General features: G+C 39.5%; 3 gene segments (V, D, J or C); 1 reads left to right on the top strand and 2 right to left on the bottom strand.

Annotated features, from left to right (window-relative positions):
* Positions 1–3,329: 3,329 nt before the first annotated feature.
* Positions 3,330–3,983, bottom strand: LOC117477682. The segment is given in 2 exon segments: positions 3,330–3,652; positions 3,866–3,983. Coding segments are annotated over 2 exon segments (360 nt in total).
* Positions 3,984–7,253: 3,270 nt separating this feature from the next.
* Positions 7,254–7,886, bottom strand: LOC117477679. The segment is given in 2 exon segments: positions 7,254–7,588; positions 7,696–7,886. Coding segments are annotated over 2 exon segments (411 nt in total).
* Positions 7,887–8,418: 532 nt separating this feature from the next.
* Positions 8,419–11,882, top strand: LOC117477777. The segment is given in 3 exon segments: positions 8,419–8,475; positions 8,769–8,844; positions 11,406–11,882. Coding segments are annotated over 3 exon segments (462 nt in total).
* The last annotated feature ends 8,848 nt before the right edge of the window (positions 11,883–20,730 follow it).

Here is a 20,730-nt window from a genome sequence, read left to right as displayed (position 1 = left end):
TTCATATTTTGTCTTTTGATTATTATAGTGTTGAACATTCAAAACCAATCCCTTTGGCAAGTTACAATATAACTTGTAAAATGTTTAATAAGCACCGTAACTTTCATGATATTTAGTTCTCGGTCACTGTCGGTTGTTTCCGTGAACGGCCGAATGTTGTGTCCAGGTTAATGTCGCGGCCGCAAGGTATTGTGGGACAACATTTTCTGCTTTCCTTTCCTAAAGGAGTGTTTCCTAATCAAAGGAGTGTTTCATAGCTAAAGGAGGCTATACAGGAAGTTTCAAAGCTCCTTTCCTATCATCTAGAGAATTCCAACGGCTCATGTCATGGCTGCCACTGAGGCACTCCCGGGTCATTTCACTCTGTTAGAAACCTTCCTAAACTAAACTGACAATTCGAATGCAACTTAAGACCTATTCATCAGCTGTGTTCATGCATTATATAAACATAATGACTCATATGTTGCTGTGTCACATCAAAACAGTTTGTATCCAAAGAGACTGAGTTTGTCTCAGGGTCGGATCACTGAGATTTTATAATTTTCTTTTAGGTTTTAAAATATATATATTTTTAGAGTTCTTCCACTTTCTAGAGATAATCTAAATAACTATAAAACCTGAAATACATTTGAGCAAAAAACGTTAAGTATCATTGATATAATAATAATAATAATAATAACTTTATTTGTATAGCACCTTTCATACAGGGGATTGCAGTTCAAAGTGCTTTACATCAGTAAGAAATAAGACATAACATCAGTGTAAAACAAGCAGCAAGAGCAAAGCATAAAGTGGGATAAAATAATGAAACATAAAAACATGGGGAATAAAACATAGAGAAATAGTGCAGTATAATAGTGCAAAGTCAGTAAAATGCTTTGGTAAAGAGATAGGTTTTAAGCTGCCTTTTAAAAATGTCTAACGTATTGGCTTCCCTAATATTGTTGGGTAACGTGTTCCACAGTTTTGGGGCGTAGTTTACAAAGGCTGCATCACCGATCTTCTTATGACTCTTTCTGGTGACCTCTAATAGACCTGCATCTGATGATCGCAGTGTTCTGGCGGGTGTGTCGTTTATTAGAGAGTCAGCAATGTAGCTGGGTCCTTGTCCATTTAGAGCTTTGTATGTGAGGAGAAGCACCTTAAAATCAATTCTAAAAGTTACAGGAAGCCAGTGTAGAGGAGCTAACACAGGACTAATGTGTTCCCTCCTTTTGGTATTAGTTAGTCTAGCTGCAGAGTTTTGAATGAGCTGGAGTCTTTCAATAGTTTTCTTGGGGAGACCAGTGAATAGTGCATTGCAGTAGTCTAGTCGGCTAGATATAAAAGCATGAATTAGCTTCTCTGCATCATTTTGATTTATGAAATGAATACCTTCGCTATGTTTCTGAGATGAAAGAAAGCTATTTTGGTCACTTTGTTTAAATGGGCGTTGAAGTTCAAATCTGAGTCCAGGATGACACAGAGACTTGTCACCTCCGGTTTAATCCAAGTGGTTAAGCTTCCTAGATTATTTGTTAGCGTCTCTCTTTTTGATTTGGGGCCAACAAGTAGGACTTCAGTTTTGTCCTCATTCAATTTAAGAAAGTTATTGTTCATCCATTGGTTTATTGCTGTCAGGCAGTTGGTAATGGAGTTTATGGCTGTCGCATCATTTGGTTCAGCAGATATGTACAATTGTGTATCATCCGCATAGCTGTGGAAATCTATACCATATCTCTGATGATGTCGCCGAGCGGTAACATATAGAGAGAAAAGAGTAATGGACCTAAACAGCTCCCTTGTGCAACCCCGTAGCGGCTTTCATGTTTCTCTGATGTATGGCCTCCTGGACTAATATAGAACATCCTTCCTCTGATATGTGTTTTGATCCAGTTCAACACGCAGCCAGAGAAACCAATAAGCTTTTCAAGTCGATTTATCAGGATGTTGTGATCAATAGTATCAAAAGCTGCACTGAGATCTAATAGGATAAGGATGGAGATTTGATTTGCATCAGAGTTGAGTCTGAGGTCACTAATTACCTTTGTGAGTGCAGTTTCCGTACTGTGGTATCTTCTGAAACCTGACTGAAATACTTCTAAGATGTTGTTTTCGTTAAGATAGGAATTTATTTGGACTGAGACAATTCTTTGCAATATTTCACTGATAAATGGTAGATTTGATATTGGTCTGTGGTTTGCTACTGTGTTGTTATCCAATTTAGGTTTCTTTAATAGAGGCTTTACAACAGCTGTTTTAAAGGCATCAGGGAAGACGCCAGTTTTAAGGGATGTGTTTATAATGTCCAGGACCGCAGATGGGAATACATTGCAATCAGTTGAAAGCTATTTGCGTCCCTTTATGAAGCTGAAGGAGCCTAGGAGCGTCCCAACTGCACGCCTCGGGACCCTGACCAAGCGTCGCTCCTGGACGTTTATGGAATGAGAGTGTGTTGGTTTTAAAGGCATCAGGGAAGATGCCAGTTTTAAGGGCTGTGTTTATAATGTCCAGGACCGGACTGGAGACGCTATCAAACACTCGCTTAAAGAATTTTGTGGGGATAGGATCAATGTCTAAGGTTGTGGAGTTTGCTTCTGAGACAGTTTTACACAGTTCGCTTAGTGTGATGCATGTAAAGTTACTCATGGTTACATTACATACTCTACTGAGATCGGTTTCATCTCCACCTCCACTAGTAATGATACTAGCTCTGATTGAAGTTATTTTGTTCTAAAAAAACAGAGCAAATTCCTCACATTTAGCTGTTGAGGAGGGTGGGGGGGGCAGAGACAGTGTTTAGCAGCTGATCAATAGTGGAGAAAAGGACTCTGGAATTTCCGGCATTTTCTGTGATAATATTGGAAAAATAATCTTTCCTTGCTAGTCGGATAGTTCTGTTATAGGCAGTTAAAGCATCTTTGTAGATATCACAGCAGATAGTGGTTTTTGTATTCCTCCATTTTCTCTCTGCTGCACAACATTTCCTTTTTTTATATGTTATAAGTGTAATGTTTTCTGGAATTTTTGAAACATGAAAAGTACAAATTAAGCATTCACTAAATATTTCTAAATGAATCTATATTAATGTATTTATTATCGGTTCAAATGTTACTTAGAATATAAAGTTGTAAGGGACGACATTAAAGAGTGGTAATTAAAGCTTTTAGCACACTTATAATTACTCACAAACAACAACAAATAATTACCTTAATAATAGCAATTGTTTGCATGCTGAAAGTCTTATTTTGTTATTAGTTTAAAATTGTATCTTAATCAAAGATATATTTTTTTTCTTTTTTCTGTGCAGCTGTTCATTCAGATCACTTCCTCTTTATTTGAGGAGGTTTTTGTACGACGTTGTATCACTGTGTGAACGGCAAGCTGCTACCCTGCTGACAATAATAATCTCCTGCATCTACAGTCTGAACTCCAGTGACGGTCAGAGTGAAGACAGTCCCAGATCCACTTCCACTGAAACGATTTGAAACTCCAGACTGAAGAGATGTAGCAGAATAAACCAAGAGTTTAGGTGCTTCTCCAGGTTTCTGAAGGTACCAGCTAAGCCATGAACTAACACTTGTACTGGCTGTACATTTGATAGAAAGAGTCTGTCCTGGAACAACAGACAGAGATCCAGGAGACTGAGTCAGGAGGATTTCTCCTGATGAATCTGGAAAACATGAAAACAGCAGAAGGGTTATTGAGACAAACAGCGTGGAGAAAGATGATCAACATCCAAACAGAAGAGCATCCTCTCTTTAACATGGAGAACAGATGGAAGAAGGTACATGCTGCTTGTCTCAGTGCTTCTCCATCATAGCAGATCATCATGTTGGGGAACCTGGTTGCATCCTGAAGCAAAGTTTTCAGAAGAGAGTCTCACCCTGAACAAGGAGCCCCAGGGTGGCCAGCAGTAGAGTCAGTGACATCATCATTGTGCTGCCGGCGTGTCAGTGGCTCTGAAAGGTCTGGACAGCCGCTGATCACCTCTGGCCTCTTAACGTCTGGGAGCAGAGAGGCAGGACACATATGCAAACACACAGAGTCAGTGAAGTGTAGCTGTCCTCAAACAGCATGGAGTTCCCCCTCAGTGCTGACAGCATTCACTGTTTCATGTTTCACTACATAATGGGCTCTCAAAGATTACTATGTCGAACACAAGTTCATTTGGTTCACACAAAGCAGCAAGTTGAGCCTGTTGGTGAGAAGATTTTAAAGTGTAGAAATATATGTTGTTTAACACGCGTGAAAGAAAAAAAGGTTATTGATACAGATTGTTAAAAGGTTTCACACCAGAATACAAATTCAGCGTTGCAAGTTTTCTTATACAGTAGCTACTTTAATTTACATGATTCATTTTGACAAAAATGTAAAGTCCGATATCGGCAATTCATCCTTTTTGTAAATCTAGAAGGAGAGTGGCATTAGACAGAATACTTTCTTTAATGGCTGATCACATTATGGTCATTAAGATGAAACAAGGCAGTTTTATATGATGTAAAAATGAATATCATTGGTGGGGAATATAATTGTATGATGAATATACTCAGAGAAGATACCTGAGATGCTGATGCTTTTCTTTCATCTCCATAAAGTTGTATTATTAAAATTCTCAGATGCTCCTTTTTCCTCATCTGTTCATACTGTCTGAAATAGGGCTAACACTTTAGATCAGACATTGACTGTTGAGCAGCATGAAGTGTTGGATTCACATCTGTTGTTTACCGTTTACATTATTTGTTAAGTTGAATCCCAATGTGCTTCAAGCTGATCATATACATATTTATTTGTCCATTTAAACTGTGTCACTGTGTGTCATGCAGTGGCGGCCGGCCCATAGGGGCGCTAGGGGCGCCGCCCCCCCTCTTCCCACATTAAAAATAAAAAAAAATTAAAAAATTAAAAAAATTAAAAAATATATATTTAAAAAATATATTTTTAATTTTTATTTTAATTTTTAATAAACAAGGTAAATATTATATATTTACTGGTATCAGTAAAATGTATAATCTACAATAAAATCTCGTTTAAAATTGTGTTACGATGTCTAAAGTTACTGATAAATCACATGTTTCCTGCCTGGCCTTGCCCGTGTATCATTACTCCCTCTCGTCTGGGCGCTACTGTATGCACAGCACCCAGACGAGAGTGCAGCAAGTGCAGCAGAAGCCAACTGTTGCTATCTTTAAACTATGCCGAAACATAATTTCAGCCAATCAGCGCCGTCAAATCTGATGGTCACAGGGCTCCTACGTGAGCGCCCGGTGCAGTCTGTGAGTTGTTTGGACTCGTATCCAAGGAGACAAAACAGGAAGCTGTCATACACTCTGGAAGCTACCATTAGCAGCTAATGAAAACTCCGTTTTTGACATAAAAATGGAATTATGGATCATCAATCATTTTTCAAAGTGACAGACACATTGGATTAACCTATGGATTAACCTTCAGCTGCGTTTTTCTCGTTTTTGATCAGAATTGTTATTCTGCAAAAGGTGAGCATATCTCCGTGTTTTGCTACCTAAAGCTACGTCGTGTGATGTCTGTATTTGCTTCCCCTGTCGCGAGTTCTGATCGCTCAGTGATGATACTTATATTTCTAGAATCTGTGGAATCTCAGCTTGTAAGCTTGTTTGTGCATATCCGATAAGTATATCGATTGATTTATACCTAGAGTGCGTTAGCATTTTTTTGCTCAGGGCTCATTTAGACGCTTCTTGTGAGACTTGTGTTTTGTTTCGGTAAACATGGTTCATATCATCAGTTAGATGCGTTTCCTCTGAGTAGGACACATGAATAGTTTATTACATTTTAAGAAGCCCTGAGACACAGTTTCGTGAGAAAAAAAACGGGGGAAAAAAGCCCCTTAACAGGTTAAATGGGAATTAAATCAGTGTTCCCAAAGCCCCGGTGTTCTGCAGTTTGTGTGGGCCTACTGTACTGTTGCACAGTTTATGCTGTAGAAACTATGTCCAGGACAAGGTGTTTGGAAGTTTTGGAAGATTCATAGCTAACCACACTGAAGTTATGGAGGTATTGATCAGTCGTCTCATATTTTTAAGCCTAAAATTGTCCTCCCCCCCCCCCCCCCCCCCCCTCTAACATCACCAGAAGTCATAATTTAAGGGGTCTTTTCTCAAAAAAATTGAGCGGGGGAGCATCCCCCCGGACCCCCCTAGTATTGTTTGAACACCATTTCCACAGCCCCACCTAAAATATTTTCCACCAGCTGCCACTGATGTCATGTAACAGCTTGATTTGTATTCATGGCTCCACATTAAATAAAGAATCCAGTTTAAGATACTTGTGATCCCTTTTAGAGCTCTGCATGGTCAGACAGCCTCCTTTATCTCTGACCTTCTACAGGGCTGTATCACTAGGAGGCCAGGAACGTCTCATGATCAGGGCTTGCTGGATTTACCTCACTGCAGACTTTAAAGTGAAGGTGACATTTGATTTGAAGTCGGGACTTTTGATCTGTCTAAACTCCAGTTAGACAGAAGTGAACACTGTTCAAAAAAGAAGCTGAGGACCCATGAGTTTAGTGTGGCTATTTTTTTGTATTTTACTATGGTGTGTATGAGTTCATTCACTTAAAGGTAGGGTAGGTAAGTTTGAGAAACCGGCTCGAGATACACTTTTTGTTATATTCCATGGAATGCTCTTAACATCCCGATAGCAATGAATATCTTAAGTGCTTTGACAAAAAATCATAGCCGGGCCGGCTAAAATGATTGGATGGCCTACCTGCCTGTCAGCCTTCCTGCTGTGCACAAACTTATCTCGTGCCCTCATTGGTCATGTGCGCGTTCGTGTGTGTTGGAGGAGGGGCTCTATAAGGAAGTGGCAGATTTTTTCCGGTTGTGTATTTTCAAATTCTAGCGATCTCGAGCCGGTTTCTCAAACTTACCTACCCCACCTTTAATGTATTATTAGAAATATTTCAGAAGTCTTTGCTTGAAAAAGTGAGACGCTTAATGGAGATGAAAGTGTGTGTGTGTGTGTGTGTGTGTGTGTGTGTGTGTGTGTGTGTGTGTGTGTGTGTGTGTGTGTGTGTGTGTGTGTGTGTGTGTGTGTGTGTGTGTGTGTGTGAGTGCGTGCGTGCGTGCGTGCGTGCGTGCGTGCGTGCGTGCGTGCGTGCGTGCGTGCGTGCGTGCGTGCGTGCGTGCGTGCGTGCGTGCGTGCGTGTGTGTGTCCTCAGTGAAGTGTATCCGTCTCTGCAGTAGCTTCCAGCAGTCAGTTCAGTTCCTGTTCAGTCTGACTGAGGGAGGTTTTTGTACGACGCTTTTTCACTGTGTGAACACATACTGACTGTTGGGGTAATGGAGACTCTGACAGTAGTAAACTGCTGCATCATCAGTCTGGACTCCACTGATGGTCAGAGTGAAGTCAGAGTTTGATCCACTGCCTGTAAAACGGTTTGAAATCCCTGATGCTCGACTGCTAGTATAGTAAATGAGCAGTTTAGGAGTTCCTCCATCTCTCTTCTGGTACCAGGCTAAATAGTTACTATAAATATTCTGACTGGTCCTACATGTGATGGAGACGGAGCGTCCCGGAGCAGAGCTCACTGCTCCAGACTGAGTCACTGTGATCTGGCCTCTGGACTCTGAGGATACAGAGACAAAGACATAAAGCAGCGTCATGGTTTTGTCCGCTTCATTTCAGAGGGACGGATGTTCACAGAGGAGAGGAGTTTGATTCTCTGGACTTTACCTGTGAAGCAGCAGCAGAGGAGAGTCCAGATGAGGACGCAGATCAAAGTCATGTTTTTGATGAGGAGGATTTCTGTGGCTTCTGTTGTCATGAAGGACAGCTGTCAGTCATCCAGTGTTCAACTCTCAGGACTATAAGGTCTCCCAGAGCACTGGAGCATGGTGCTGCTGATGCAAAGTGTCTCTCTATGGAAATGCTCTGACTGACTCCAACAGGGACCTGGATTATTGATCACGAGGAAGAAGATAAAGAAGATGGACCTCCCCTGGGGAAAGATTCTGTTTCCTCTCTGTTTTTTGTACACACACACATTACAAGTACATAGGTGCACAGGAACATGTGCCAGGGAGCACATGGGGGTTCGGTGCCCTGCTCAAGGGCACTGCCACCCGGAATGGGTCAGGGCTCACTTGTTCTTTCCAAAAAGTATTTCTCAATTTCATATAATTCACTCCCACACAAATCAATGCTCTCTTCCTCTGAAACAATCTAAAATAACGTCATTACATGTACTTCACTCAATACAAGTATTTTGCTTTTTAAATGTATAACAGCTCATAAAAAAAGATTCAATACTTCTCCATAGTTTGTGAATCTGTTTCAAACATTTGAAGCAGTTATTATATAAACTGGGTAAACTGTGGATGTGTTTGGTGAGTTTGTTTGTGTCAAAGTCAGAGAGCCGTGTCTCTCTACAGTGAGAGGTTTTTGTACGGCGGCTCAATGACTTTGTATCACTGTGGTACACGTTCGGTGGAGGAACCAGACTGGATGTTGGAAGTAAGTCAAATGTTAATTTATAAGAGCAGTTTCTCTTTCGTTGTACTTTTTATTCAGCAAACTAAGAGAAATAGTTGCCTCTCCATGTCATTGTATAAATTCTTCTCAAATATTCTGAACTAAGAGGCTAACTTTACTCCAGCAAAAGACGTTTAAATGTTTTCATGGGAGTTACGCATTGAACAGAGAATAAATCATTATTTCCACCTTTAATGGTGAAGTAGCATCTTGAGGGCTGGTAGGTTTAGTTCAGTGTGTCAGAGTCAGAGAGCCGTGTCTCTCTACAGTGAGAGGTTTTTGTACGGCGGCTCAATGACTTTGTATCACTGTGGTTGACTTTTGGTGGAGGAACCAGACTGGATGTTGGAAGTAAGTTTCTGCACAAAAACTAAATATGATGTTGTTAAGAGACGTTTTAATTCTGTGTTGGAATGTTTGAGAGATAGATTTTTATGAATTTTATTGTAATGTTTAGATAGTATTAATATTCATGTTTTTATTTCTCTTCATCATTGAGCAAAGTCGGAGCAGCTTTTCTTGAAATGTCTTTATACATTCCCAACAAACTGTCATTTAAACAGCTTCAAATGTGAAAGGATTAAACTGCAAATGTTAAAATAATTTTTCCTTAACTTATTTTGAGTTTTCTATCTCGGTTCTCCCTTCTGTTTTCAAATAAATTAAGAATACAGTTTTTAAATACAGATGAACAGAGTAAAGATATCGACGGATATTAAAAATGTGTTGTATTATTTTAGACATTATTCTAAAGTTTGTAAAACTGGGTAGTGATTGAGATTCACATTGAGCACAATTGATTGCTCCATTTCCTGTATTTGTTCATTTATCAACTAAATCATTGAATAATGGTTTGTAGAGTTCAGGTTTTGGATGATTTGAACAACAACTACTTAAAATGTGTCCTAATGTTGTACTTTATTTCCAGTGTAATCTGACATATTTCAGGTGATTCTGTATGAAGTGTCTCTGTGCTGATTTGCATGAGAGGCTTCTTAAAGGGAAGTGAAACAATGTGTGAGTGAGAGACTGATGGAGCAGAACCAACATCTGACAGAAACTCCTTAAAGGAGAAACACTCTCACAGTAAAGGTGTCCCAGTGTCTGCTGGTTGATTGACAGCTGTGTGCTCCCTGTCCTCTAATCTGATTGGTGTCTCCTAGGCAGTGGCGGCCGGTCCATAGGGGCGCTAGGGGCGCCGCCCCACCTCTTCCCATATTGAAAAAAAATAATAATAATAATAATTAAAATTAAAATAAAAAAAAAAAATATGTTTAAAAAAATATATATGTTTTTATTTTTATTTTTAATGAACAAGGTAAATATTATATAATTGGTATCAGTAAAATGTATAATCTACAATAAAATCTCGTTTAAAATTGTGTTACGATGTCTAAAGTTACTGATAAGTCACATGTTTCCTGCCTGGCCTTGCCCATGCACCTTCTCTCGTCTGGGCGCTAAGAGAGGAGCCTTCAACCAGTGCAGCAGCAGCCACCAGCAGCTGACTGTTGCTATCTGTAACGTGTAAACTATGCCGCGAAAATATAATTTCAGCCAATCAGCGTCGTCAAAGATGACGGTCACCGGGCGCCAATGTCAGCGCCCAGTGCAGTCTGTGAGTAGTTTGGACAGTGACTCGTATCCGGTTGACGCAGTAGTTGATGAGGATGGCTTCGTGTGCAGGTGGAGTCTCCGGACCTCGGTCCCGGCCTAATTCTGTTCAAGAGCTAATCTCCAATCCTTTCGAAAGGAGAAGTTTGGCAGATAAATTGTTGCTTAAAGACCTTGCACCGGACCAACCCGATTTGAATATATCGCAGCAATCTCGTGAAAAAGACAAAATGTATACACGAGGCTTCACAAGTAGCTGGTACACAAGAAAGGCTTGGCTAGCTGGATGCAAACAGGTAAATGCTGTCTTTTGTTTCCCATGCTTGGATATCACTTTATATGTAGAGAGGAGGTTTCCCATGGTTGTTAGAAGTTTATTAATAAGTGGGCATTTATCACAGAAGTGATTGTTCTGTCTCCACGTTTGTTGCATTGTCTGTGATGTATTTTCCAACGGTTATAGCTCCTGTTCTGTCCCAGCAACACTACACGGTTTGCAAATCCACCACATTTTTGGTTTATCTTCGGTGTCGCTTAAAATCTGCTTCCCATCGGACTAAAACCTCCACGTAATCTGAAGACAGATACTTGAAGTTATTTAAACCTTTTGCAAACTTTATGTTCTTTCTTGCTCTAGCCTTGCCAGTTACATTGTACATAACACATATATTATCATTATGCTAACTGGTTGTTCGTGTTAGACGATGTAGCTTTTTCATTTCTGAGTTATTGCTATATGTAAATAAGCCTGTTTGTAAATAATCCTCAGAGAAACAAAGAAAAAACACAATTTATGACATTTTGTGCTGTGGTTATTTTTTTTAAATTGCATTTATTCACAGTTCAGTTTGAAATGCTGTAGTGACTTGTATTGAACCACTTAAATATTTATAATTAATGCTACTGAAAAGATGCTATTAATTTTATATCTCACATGCAGTTCACTGTAAAGCTACTTGGTGAAGGTGTTGGTTCATAAAACATGAACAGTTTTAAGAAAGAAAAAAACAGACCAGTTCTGAGAACACAAATTCCTGGTAAAGTAGTAGATGTTCAGGTTGATAAATAATATTTTCCACACTGAAGATTATGGAGGTATTGATCAGTCTTCTCATATTTTTAAGCCTCGATTTCTCCTTTTCCCCCCCCCTCTAACATCACCAGAAGTCATCATTTAAGGGGTCATTTCTCGAAAAAAATTTCCGGGGGGGAAACCCCCCGGACCCCCCGGGTAGGTCACTTACGGTACGTCAAGAGCCCCACCAAAAAGAAAGACCACCGGCCGCCACTGCTCCTAGGTGATGTCCGTCCCACCCTGACGGTGCTGCCCCCCTCCAGAGAAGAGCTGCAGCAGGGGAAGGCCACGCTCATGTGCCTGGCCAACAAGGGCTTCCCCTCAGACTGGAGTCTGGCCTGGAAGGTGGACGGCAGCAGCAGCAGCAGCAGCTGGGAGGAGAGCAGGAGCCCCGGGGTGCTGGAGAAGGACGCCCACTACAGCTGGAGCAGCACCCTGAGGCTCTCTGCAGACCAGTGGAGGAAGGTGGTCTCTGTGACCTGTGAGGCCACCCAGGGCTCCCAGACTCCGCTCTCAGAGACACTGAGGAGAGACCAGTGTTCCCAGTCCTGAGCTGAGTCACTGGGACTCTGCTTTCTCTCTCACACTGCTCTCAGTCTGCTCTCTGGCTCTCAGGACATGTTTCAACATCAACCTGTTTTTGCTTTGTCGGTGGTTTCAACATTTTAAAATAATAAAGATGAATGTGTGTATTTTAAAAGTCTTCTGATTCCCTTTCTCTAAAATATTATATATGTAAGGAACCTCATTCACATTAATTCACAAAAGATTCATCCTAGTTTTATTTTTGTTAATCAAGATTGGTACCAATAACCATAGCATGAACATTTTAATGGTAAACTGCAAAGCTCTCTCTTATCACTAATGTTGAAGTAAATCCATGTGTGATGTTCATGTGTTGTTAAACTTTACCTTGAATATATTCTCAAAATCTGAATCAAAAATATTTCCAGGATTATAAAAAGCAGTAAAACATCTGCATAAAGTTAAATAACATGAATCTAAATTGATATTTTACCTATCTAGATGAAACATCACATACAGTACTACAGTCTCTGTCTTTTTAGCAGAATTTAAACATTGATTTTTCTGTACTTGAATTGAAACTAATATTAAACTAAAACAAAGCTCCTATCGTCTTTTCCTAACCACTACTCCATGACGTCTGAGGGAAACGTCACCGGGTTAATGAATAGTGGTTTTTATGGTGTTTTATGATTTTTGAACCTGGACAACAGTGAAAAATATATTATTCATTAGGTTGGAATTGAAATATAAACGTAAATTGAAACGTATTGTTGCTCACACGTATTAATACCATAGACTGTATATATAAATGGACGTAGGGTCCGTGACGTCACCCATAGGATTCTGAAGAGTTGCCGAGAAGCCCTTAGTAGGCGGAGTCGGCCACTAACGGCTCGACAGTGGCGTCAGAGTCTAACTCCCGCCTGCTCCATCCTGATCCAAATAAGGGCAAAGAGGCGGAGCCGTGGCGGAGACGAGGCGGGACAGGGCGGGACCTTCTGCCAACGGCCGTCAAGTTCCAGACCTAGCTCAGGCTAAGAAGCTAAGCTAACATGCTCACAGTATTAAGCTAACAACCCAGCTTCCGGTCACTGCTCCTCGTTCCCGGCGTTCTGAAGGTAAGATCCCCTGTAACTTTACAAAACTTGTCCTTTTGATTTAAATGTTCTTGAACCTACACTATACAATTGTTTTTTAAGTGCTTCACCGTTTTTCAAATATAAATGTCATTTGTAACAACTTTGTAAACTAGCAGAGATATGGCCAGTGTTGCGTGAATTAGCCTATGGAATTAGCCATAAACTGTGGCCTATACAGTATGTAAAGGAATTAGCGTATTGTGAATTAAACAAAGCTTTTCCCTATGATTTAACTGTTCTTGATATTACACTATACAAGTTTAAAAACGCTTCTCCATGATTCAAATATAAACAGTGTAATATGCATGGGCTAACAAATGCAAAATTTGCATATTTATACTTTTTGACCATCAATTGTATATACATTTAATCCAACGTTACTGTTTCAACAGCGCTGTGAGAGTATAAATTAAATATGACTGTAGAAAAAGAAAGGCGCTTTTATATTGATTAAACCATTTTTATTTCTTTCAGCATTAAGAAAAAAAGATGGCAACCTCCTCCACAACCTGTAAGTTGATGGTCCTGGCTTACTTTACATGACTTCAGATGGTTGACATTACACACAAACATACTATATCTATATACATATATATATATATATATATATATACGTCAGGTGTGATTTCATATGTTATGTTGTATGTTATTGTCAAAGGAACACAAAGAGCAACCCTTTATACTTAATTTGATATTCCTCATTATCTGAAGCATTTGTTACTCTCATTTATTTTCCTCCCATAGTGACTGTATGGATAATCGGAGACAGCTATGTCCGGCGTGGAGCCCAGAGAGCTACAGAGACCATCGGCAGCAACCTTGGCCTCGACCTTCGCGCCTGCTGGTTCGGTTGGGGTGGACTGCGCTGGAGAGGTCTCCTCCCCTTCTTTTCCAACTCCCTGCGAGGAAGAGCAGCCCCGGATGTCCTCCTCATCCACTGTGGCGGCAACGACTTGGGGGATGTGCCCAGTGTTCACTTGGTGAATCAGATGAAGGAGGACCTGCACCAGCTTCACCATCGGCACCCTGGCATGAAGATCATGCTCTCCCAGATCAACCAGAGGTGCCGATGGAGGGCTGGTGCAAATCCTGTCAAAATTGACAAGGCCCGGAAGTTTGTTAACAGTGTTATGGCTACTTTTGTTCATAGCCTAAATGGTGCCATTGTTGACCACTCCAACATTAGACATGACAGTCCTGGGCTTTTTTTGCGAGATAGAGTTCATTTCACCCCTAGGGGAAATGATATTTTTTTAAAGTCACTAGCCAATTGCCTGAAAGACCATCTCCAAAGACTGTGAACTGCTAAAATGTCAGTATCACTGTTTTTGGATTTGGCCTTTAGAGTATGTTTTCTAAGGCCCTTGCTAAGCCCAGACTGTCATGGCTAATGTTGAGTTAGATATTACATCTGTAGCCATAACACTGTTAACATGGCTGCTCTTCCTCTTCCCCACATCCCACCCCCCCCTCTTCCCCCCAATGGACTCTGTAGCTCTCCAGGCCCATGCTGGGCATGGCTGTCTGTCAAACTTTTTTTTTAAATTTGTTATTATGTTTTTTGTTATTTTATTTGTTAAAATAATTCTGTAAATATTTAAAATAAATCACATTCATATTTTCACTTCTTTTGTCTACTGCTTACTGAAAATGTTAGCTATCACATCCAAATCTGACTATCAAATGAAAGGATAAGCTAACCATACAATACAGAAAACATTACACATTAAGGCTCAAATCTTTTCCCAAGCCGTAGCAGTCTGAAAAGAGTCCCAAGTTTAAAAACACAAAATCTTGACAATGAATACTACCTTGTCATTTATCAGTGACAATGCAAACACCAAGAAGGTCTCCCCTAATCCCATGTATTTTGGCATCAAATATGTCATAAGCATACCATAGAATGTAATTATGAAATGCAATACCCACAATCCCTACAGGGTCGTAACATCACAGAAAATAATACCTTTTAGAGAGTTTCTAAATTGTTCAGTATGCAGATAATTATTTGTTTTACAATAGAAACATTTTTCTCAATAAATGTTCCCACATGTTGTGAGCATCAACTTTAAATCTTTTGTCAACAAATAAAAAACATCTTAATTTCCTTTACGACAACATTTTGTTTATAACACCACTACATTAACAATAAGCATAGGAAAATTATAAATGTATAATTTAAGATTGTGCTTTTACTCTATATTTAATCCGATCTATTTCACATTGAAAATGTACGACTTAAGTACACTAGAAAATAAATTAAAGATGTGCAACAACTGTATCAGTAATTAAAATGATATAACTTATGTACAGGGTTGGGAGGGCTACTTGCCAAAAACGCAACCAGTAACTTAATGTGAGTATCAAGATATAAAAGTAATGTACTGTAACCTGATAACTTTATTTTTCTTTTGGATTACCTCAATATCAAATGCAATGCAAATAAACACAGGAGAGAAGAAATATTAATATGATTTTTTTACTTAAATGTATAATATACATAAAGCTGACTCAGGCAGTAGGTGTATAGATTCACAATTAAAGTATTAGCCTACAGAACAGTACCGCTTCCAGAGAAGAGAGAAAACATCTGATCATTTTACAACAAACACTATATGCTCTTTTCAGGTTTTGAATAAGATTGTAATCCTGAGTTTCCCTATTATTAAAAAAAGTCAAACTAATCCGATTACATCTTTTCCTATGTAACTAAGGATTACACTTTCCTTTTTTTCTATACGATCTTGATTCGTGTTGGATGTAATCCATTACTACCTAAGCCAATAAAAGTCATAATTTTTGGAAAATTGTCTCAAGTTATAAATTATGCCTTCAATCTCTTTCACGTGGGGAAGACATCACATTGGCCGAGGCGTTGCAACTTCCCTCAAGCGTCCTACATGAAAGAAAGATCACATGTTAAAAATGTGTGCACAGACTATTCAGTATGACCCGTCTTAGTTTAAAACCCACTCACCACGACAAGGTCAATCAGCAATTTTATATGTTCAAATGTCTACTGTGAAGGATATCATAAATCCTTAATGCAATCGAATGTAAAACAAAAAAGTTATGATTGATGAAAGTAGTAAATCGGTCAGATTTGACCCGAAGACAACAGGAGGGTTAATGCCATATTCACTTAATAACGCATGAACAACTTTTACAAATATTTCTATATAGTCTGTGTTGGTAAATGTCATCTAGGTTGCACATTTCCTGCTGAAATACATGCATACCAAGTTACTGCGTGGCACTTTGGTTTTGATAAAACAGTGTAGTTCCACTATATAAACGTTACATTCATAATCAAACGAGACAATCTGCAAGATAATGAGCTATTTGTTGTTATTTGTAATGCTTGTCATTCACACGTTAATAAAATAAAAAAAGTACTGATACATAGCAGAACAATTGTGGCGATGTTCAGCTTAATAAACCTTGTTCAACATAATTTATTTAGCTAATACTACAGCGGGCTGCAGGCGAACCAAGTCTGCGTTTCGCTGCATTCCTTGATCTCCAGTTATAATGCCGGACTCCGCCGCCGGCCGAAGCTAACGGAGCCGCCGGGACGCGCTAGCGAGCTAGCCCCCTGCGGCTCCGTTAGCTTCGGCCGGCGTGGACTCCGGCGGCCACCACTGGGATAATTGGGTCCCCTTTTAACATTTGCTCCCGTTTAGCATTATGGGCGTCACAGCCATATACTATAAAAGGCTGAATCATAAACTAAACTGTATATATATATACACATGTATAAAGGGTTACGTCCTTAGCTGGCTAATAAGCTACATAATAAGCTACATAACAAGCTAAGCTAACAAGCACACAAACACCTGCTAACGGGATTAACATGTATAATATTATCATTTTACTCACCGAAAAAAGCTGAGAGTAGACTTCTTGGAAGGTCTGTTAGTACATTCAAGCGCACAGCACGACATTTTAATTATCTGGTATTTGTAACAATATTCCCTAAAAGGCACAATCACCACGAACACGGCTAAAGGGTCAAGTACAGTAACTACAACTAACTAACGTTGTAGCCTAGCAGAGTGGACAAATTGCTGTTAGCTGACAGTGAGGCACGTACCTGTCCATCAAAGTGACCACGCCCTAATTTATGCAAAAACTTTAAGACCTAATATAAATAAAAGGGTCATGTTAGAAAACAATTCACTCACAGATTCATAATCACGAAGGTGGAATCTAACTATATACATAATAAAATGTATTGGAGCCAGGGCTAGAAACGTTTTTTTTCTGCTGTGAAATTGGGCATTTTAACATTGGGGTCTATGGAAATTGCTCCTTTCTGCAGTCATCGCCTATCGGCCAATATATGAACTGCAGTTTGTGGCACTTCCGTATTGGCGTCCCGGCTCTTCCCCTGAGTTTGCCGCTTGATTAATACACATGATTCCCAATACGTATGATTGTATGAAAATATTTTTAAGTAAATACTGTACAATTGTATTTATTATAAACTTGTTAGGCCTCAACCTATCACTGTGTATATCACCAATTAAACGTGTTTGATAAAGTTTAAGAAACCTCAACTCAGTAAAGACTGAGAAATGTTGACTTTATTTGATCATTTTACAGTTAAAAAGTAACGTTCATATTTTGTCTTTTGATTATTATAGTGTTGAACGTTCAAAACCAATCCCTTTGGCAAGTTAAGATATAACTTGTAAAATGTTTATTAAGCACCGTAACTTTCATGATATTTAGTTCTCGGTCACTGTCGGTTGTTTCCGTGAACGGCCGAATGTTGTGTCCAGGTTAATGTCGCGGCCGCAAGGTATTGTGGGACAACCTTTTCTGCTTTCCTTTCCTAAAGGAGTGTTTCCTAATCAAAGGAGTGCTTCATAGCTAAAGGAGGCTATAAAGGAAGTTTCAAAGCTCCTTTCCTATCATCTAGAGAATTCCAACGGCTCATGTCATGGCTGCCACTGAGGCACTCCCGGGTCATTTCACTCCGTTAGAAACCTTCCTAATAGTGATGTGTCGGTCGCGAACGAGCCGATTCTTTTGAACGGCTCTTTGGTACGAACGAGGGGAACCGAGTCGTACTTGGTGAGAGCCGTTCTTGTTATCGTTCAATCGTTGGTCCGCACTCACTGCCTGCCAAAATCCACTCTCCTTTTAAAAAGCTTGATTTTGTTCCCCAAACGTATTCTGTGAAGACCCGCCCCTACTCTGTTTGGTAGGTTTCAGCACGAGGAGTGAGATGGGGTGGGTCTTAACGGAATACGCGAGAGAGAAGTCATACCAAGTGGTACAGGACAGGTAGACAACGTGTTTTTCGGATGGAAAATGAGCCAAACGCGAAAACGCAGCAGCATTTGGATTCACTTCAACCAAAACCCAGTCAGTGATAAAGCGCACTATTTGTAAAGGCAAAATATCCTTTAAAGCAGGATCAACAAATAATCTCCATCGCCACTTAAAAACACAGTATCTAATATTAAGAGTTGCATGAATTTCATTCAAGGCAAGGCAACTTTATTTACTTAACACATACAGAGGGTAAATTCAAAGTACATTCACTGACATGATGACATGGATATGGCGCCACCTTGTGTCATGTTTACAATGCCGATTATTGACATTAGGTCTGGCAATACAGTCAATCATTATCCTGGTGATTATTTTGCAGATAAACCTAGTAACCTTAAAAAAACGGCTCTTTTGAACGGCTCTTTTGAACGGCTCTTTGAAAGGAACGGAGCCATAAGATCCGGCTCCCTTCAAAGAGCCATAATTCCCATCACTACTTCCTAAACTAAACTGACAATTCAAACGCAACTTAAGACCTATTCATCAGCTGTGTTCATGCATTATATAAACATAATGGCTCATATGTTGCTGTGTCACATCAAAACAGTTTGTATCCAAAGAGACTGAGTTTGTCTCAGGGTCGGATCACTGAGATTTTATAATTCTCTTTTAGGTTTTAAAATATATATATTTTTAGAGTTCTTCCACTTTCTAGAGATAATCTAAATAACTATAAAACCTTAAATACATTTGAGCAAAAAACGTTAAGTATCATTCATATAATAATAATAATAACTTTATTTGTTTAGCACCTTTCATACAGGGGATTGCAGTTCCAAGTGCTTTACATCGGTAAGAAATAAGACATAACATCAGTGTAAAACAAGCAGCAAGAGCAAAGCATAAAGTGGGATACAATAATTAAACATAAAAACATGGGGAATAAAACATAGAGAAATAGTGCAGTATAATAGTGCAAAGTCAGTAAAATGCTTTGGTAAAGAGATAGGTTTTAAGCTGCCTTTTAAAAATGTCTAAAGTATTGGCTTCCCTAATATTGTTGGGTAACGTGTTCCACAGTTTTGGGGCGTAGTTTACAAAGGCTGCATCACCGATCTTCTTATGACAGTAGTCTAGTCGGCTAGATATAAAAGCATGAATTAGCTTCTCTGCATCATTTTGATTTATGAATGGTCGTACCTTCGCTATGTTTCTGAGATGAAAGAAAGCTATTTTGGTCACTTTGTTTAATTGGGCGTTGAAGTTCAAATCTGAGTCCAGGATGACACCGAGACTTGTCACCTCCGGTTTAATCCAAGTGGTTAAGCTTCCTAGATTATTTGTTAGCGTCTCTCTTTTTGATTTGGGGCCAACAAGTAGGACTTCAGTTTTGTCCTCATTCAATTTAAGAAAGTTATCGTTCATCCATTGGTTTATTGCTGTCAGGCAGTTGGTAATGGAGTTTATGGCTGTCGCATCATTTGGTTCAGCGGATATGTACAATTGTGTATCATCCGCATAGCTGTGAAAATCGATACCATACTCTCTGATGATGTCGCCGAGCGGTAACATATAGAGAGAAAAGAGTAATGGACCTAAACAGCTCCCTTGTGCAACCCCGTAGCGGCTTTCATGTTTCTCTGATGTATGGCCTCCTAGACTAATATAGAACATCCTTCCTCTGATATATGTTTTGATCCAGTTCAACACGCAGCCAGAGAAACCAATAAGCTTTTCAAGTCGATTTATTAGGATGTTGTGATCAATAGTATCAAAAGCTGCACTGAGATCTAATAGGATAAGGATGGAGATTTTATTTGCATCAGAGTTGAGTCTGAGGTCACTAATTACCTTTGTGAGTGCAGTTTCCGTACTGTGGTATCTTCTGAAACCTGACTGAAATACTTCTAAGATGTTGTTTTCTTTAAGATAGGAATTTATTTGGACTGAGACAATTCTTTGCAATATTTCACTGATAAATGGTAGATTTGATATTGGTCTGTGGTTTGCTACTGTGTTGTTATCCAATTTAGGTTTCTTTAATAGAGGCTTTACAACAGCTGTTTTAAAGGCATCAGGGAAGACGCCAGTTTTAAGGGATGTGTTTATAATGTCCAGGACCGGACTGGAGAGCAAACACTCGCTTAAAGAATTTTGTGGGGATAGGATCAATGTCTGAGGTTGTGGAGTTTGCTTCTGAGACAGTTTTACACAGTTCGCTTAGTGTGATGCATGTAAAGTTACTCATGGTTACATTACATACTCTACTGAGATCGGTTTCATCTCCACCTCCACTAGTAATGTTACTAGCTCTGATTGAAGTTATTTTGTTCTCAAAAAACAGAGCAAATTCCTCACATTTAGCTGTTGAGGAGGGTGGGGGGTCAGAGACAGTGTTTAGCAGCTGATCGATAGTGGAAAAAAGGACTCTGGAATTTCCGGCATTTTCTGTTTTAATATTGGAAAAATAATCTTTCCTTGCTAGTCGGATAGTTCTGTTATAGGCAGTTAAAGCATCTTTGTAGATATCACAGCAGATAGTGGTTTTTGTATTCCTCCATTTTCTCTCTGCTGCACAACATTTCCTTTTTTTATATG

Source organism: Trematomus bernacchii, unplaced genomic scaffold (genome assembly GCF_902827165.1).
Source record: "Trematomus bernacchii unplaced genomic scaffold, fTreBer1.1, whole genome shotgun sequence".
Classification (NCBI taxonomy): domain Eukaryota; kingdom Metazoa; phylum Chordata; class Actinopteri; order Perciformes; family Nototheniidae; genus Trematomus; species Trematomus bernacchii.
The sequence above is the reverse complement of the archived record's forward strand: the minus strand, read 5'-3'. Positions and strand labels throughout refer to the sequence as shown.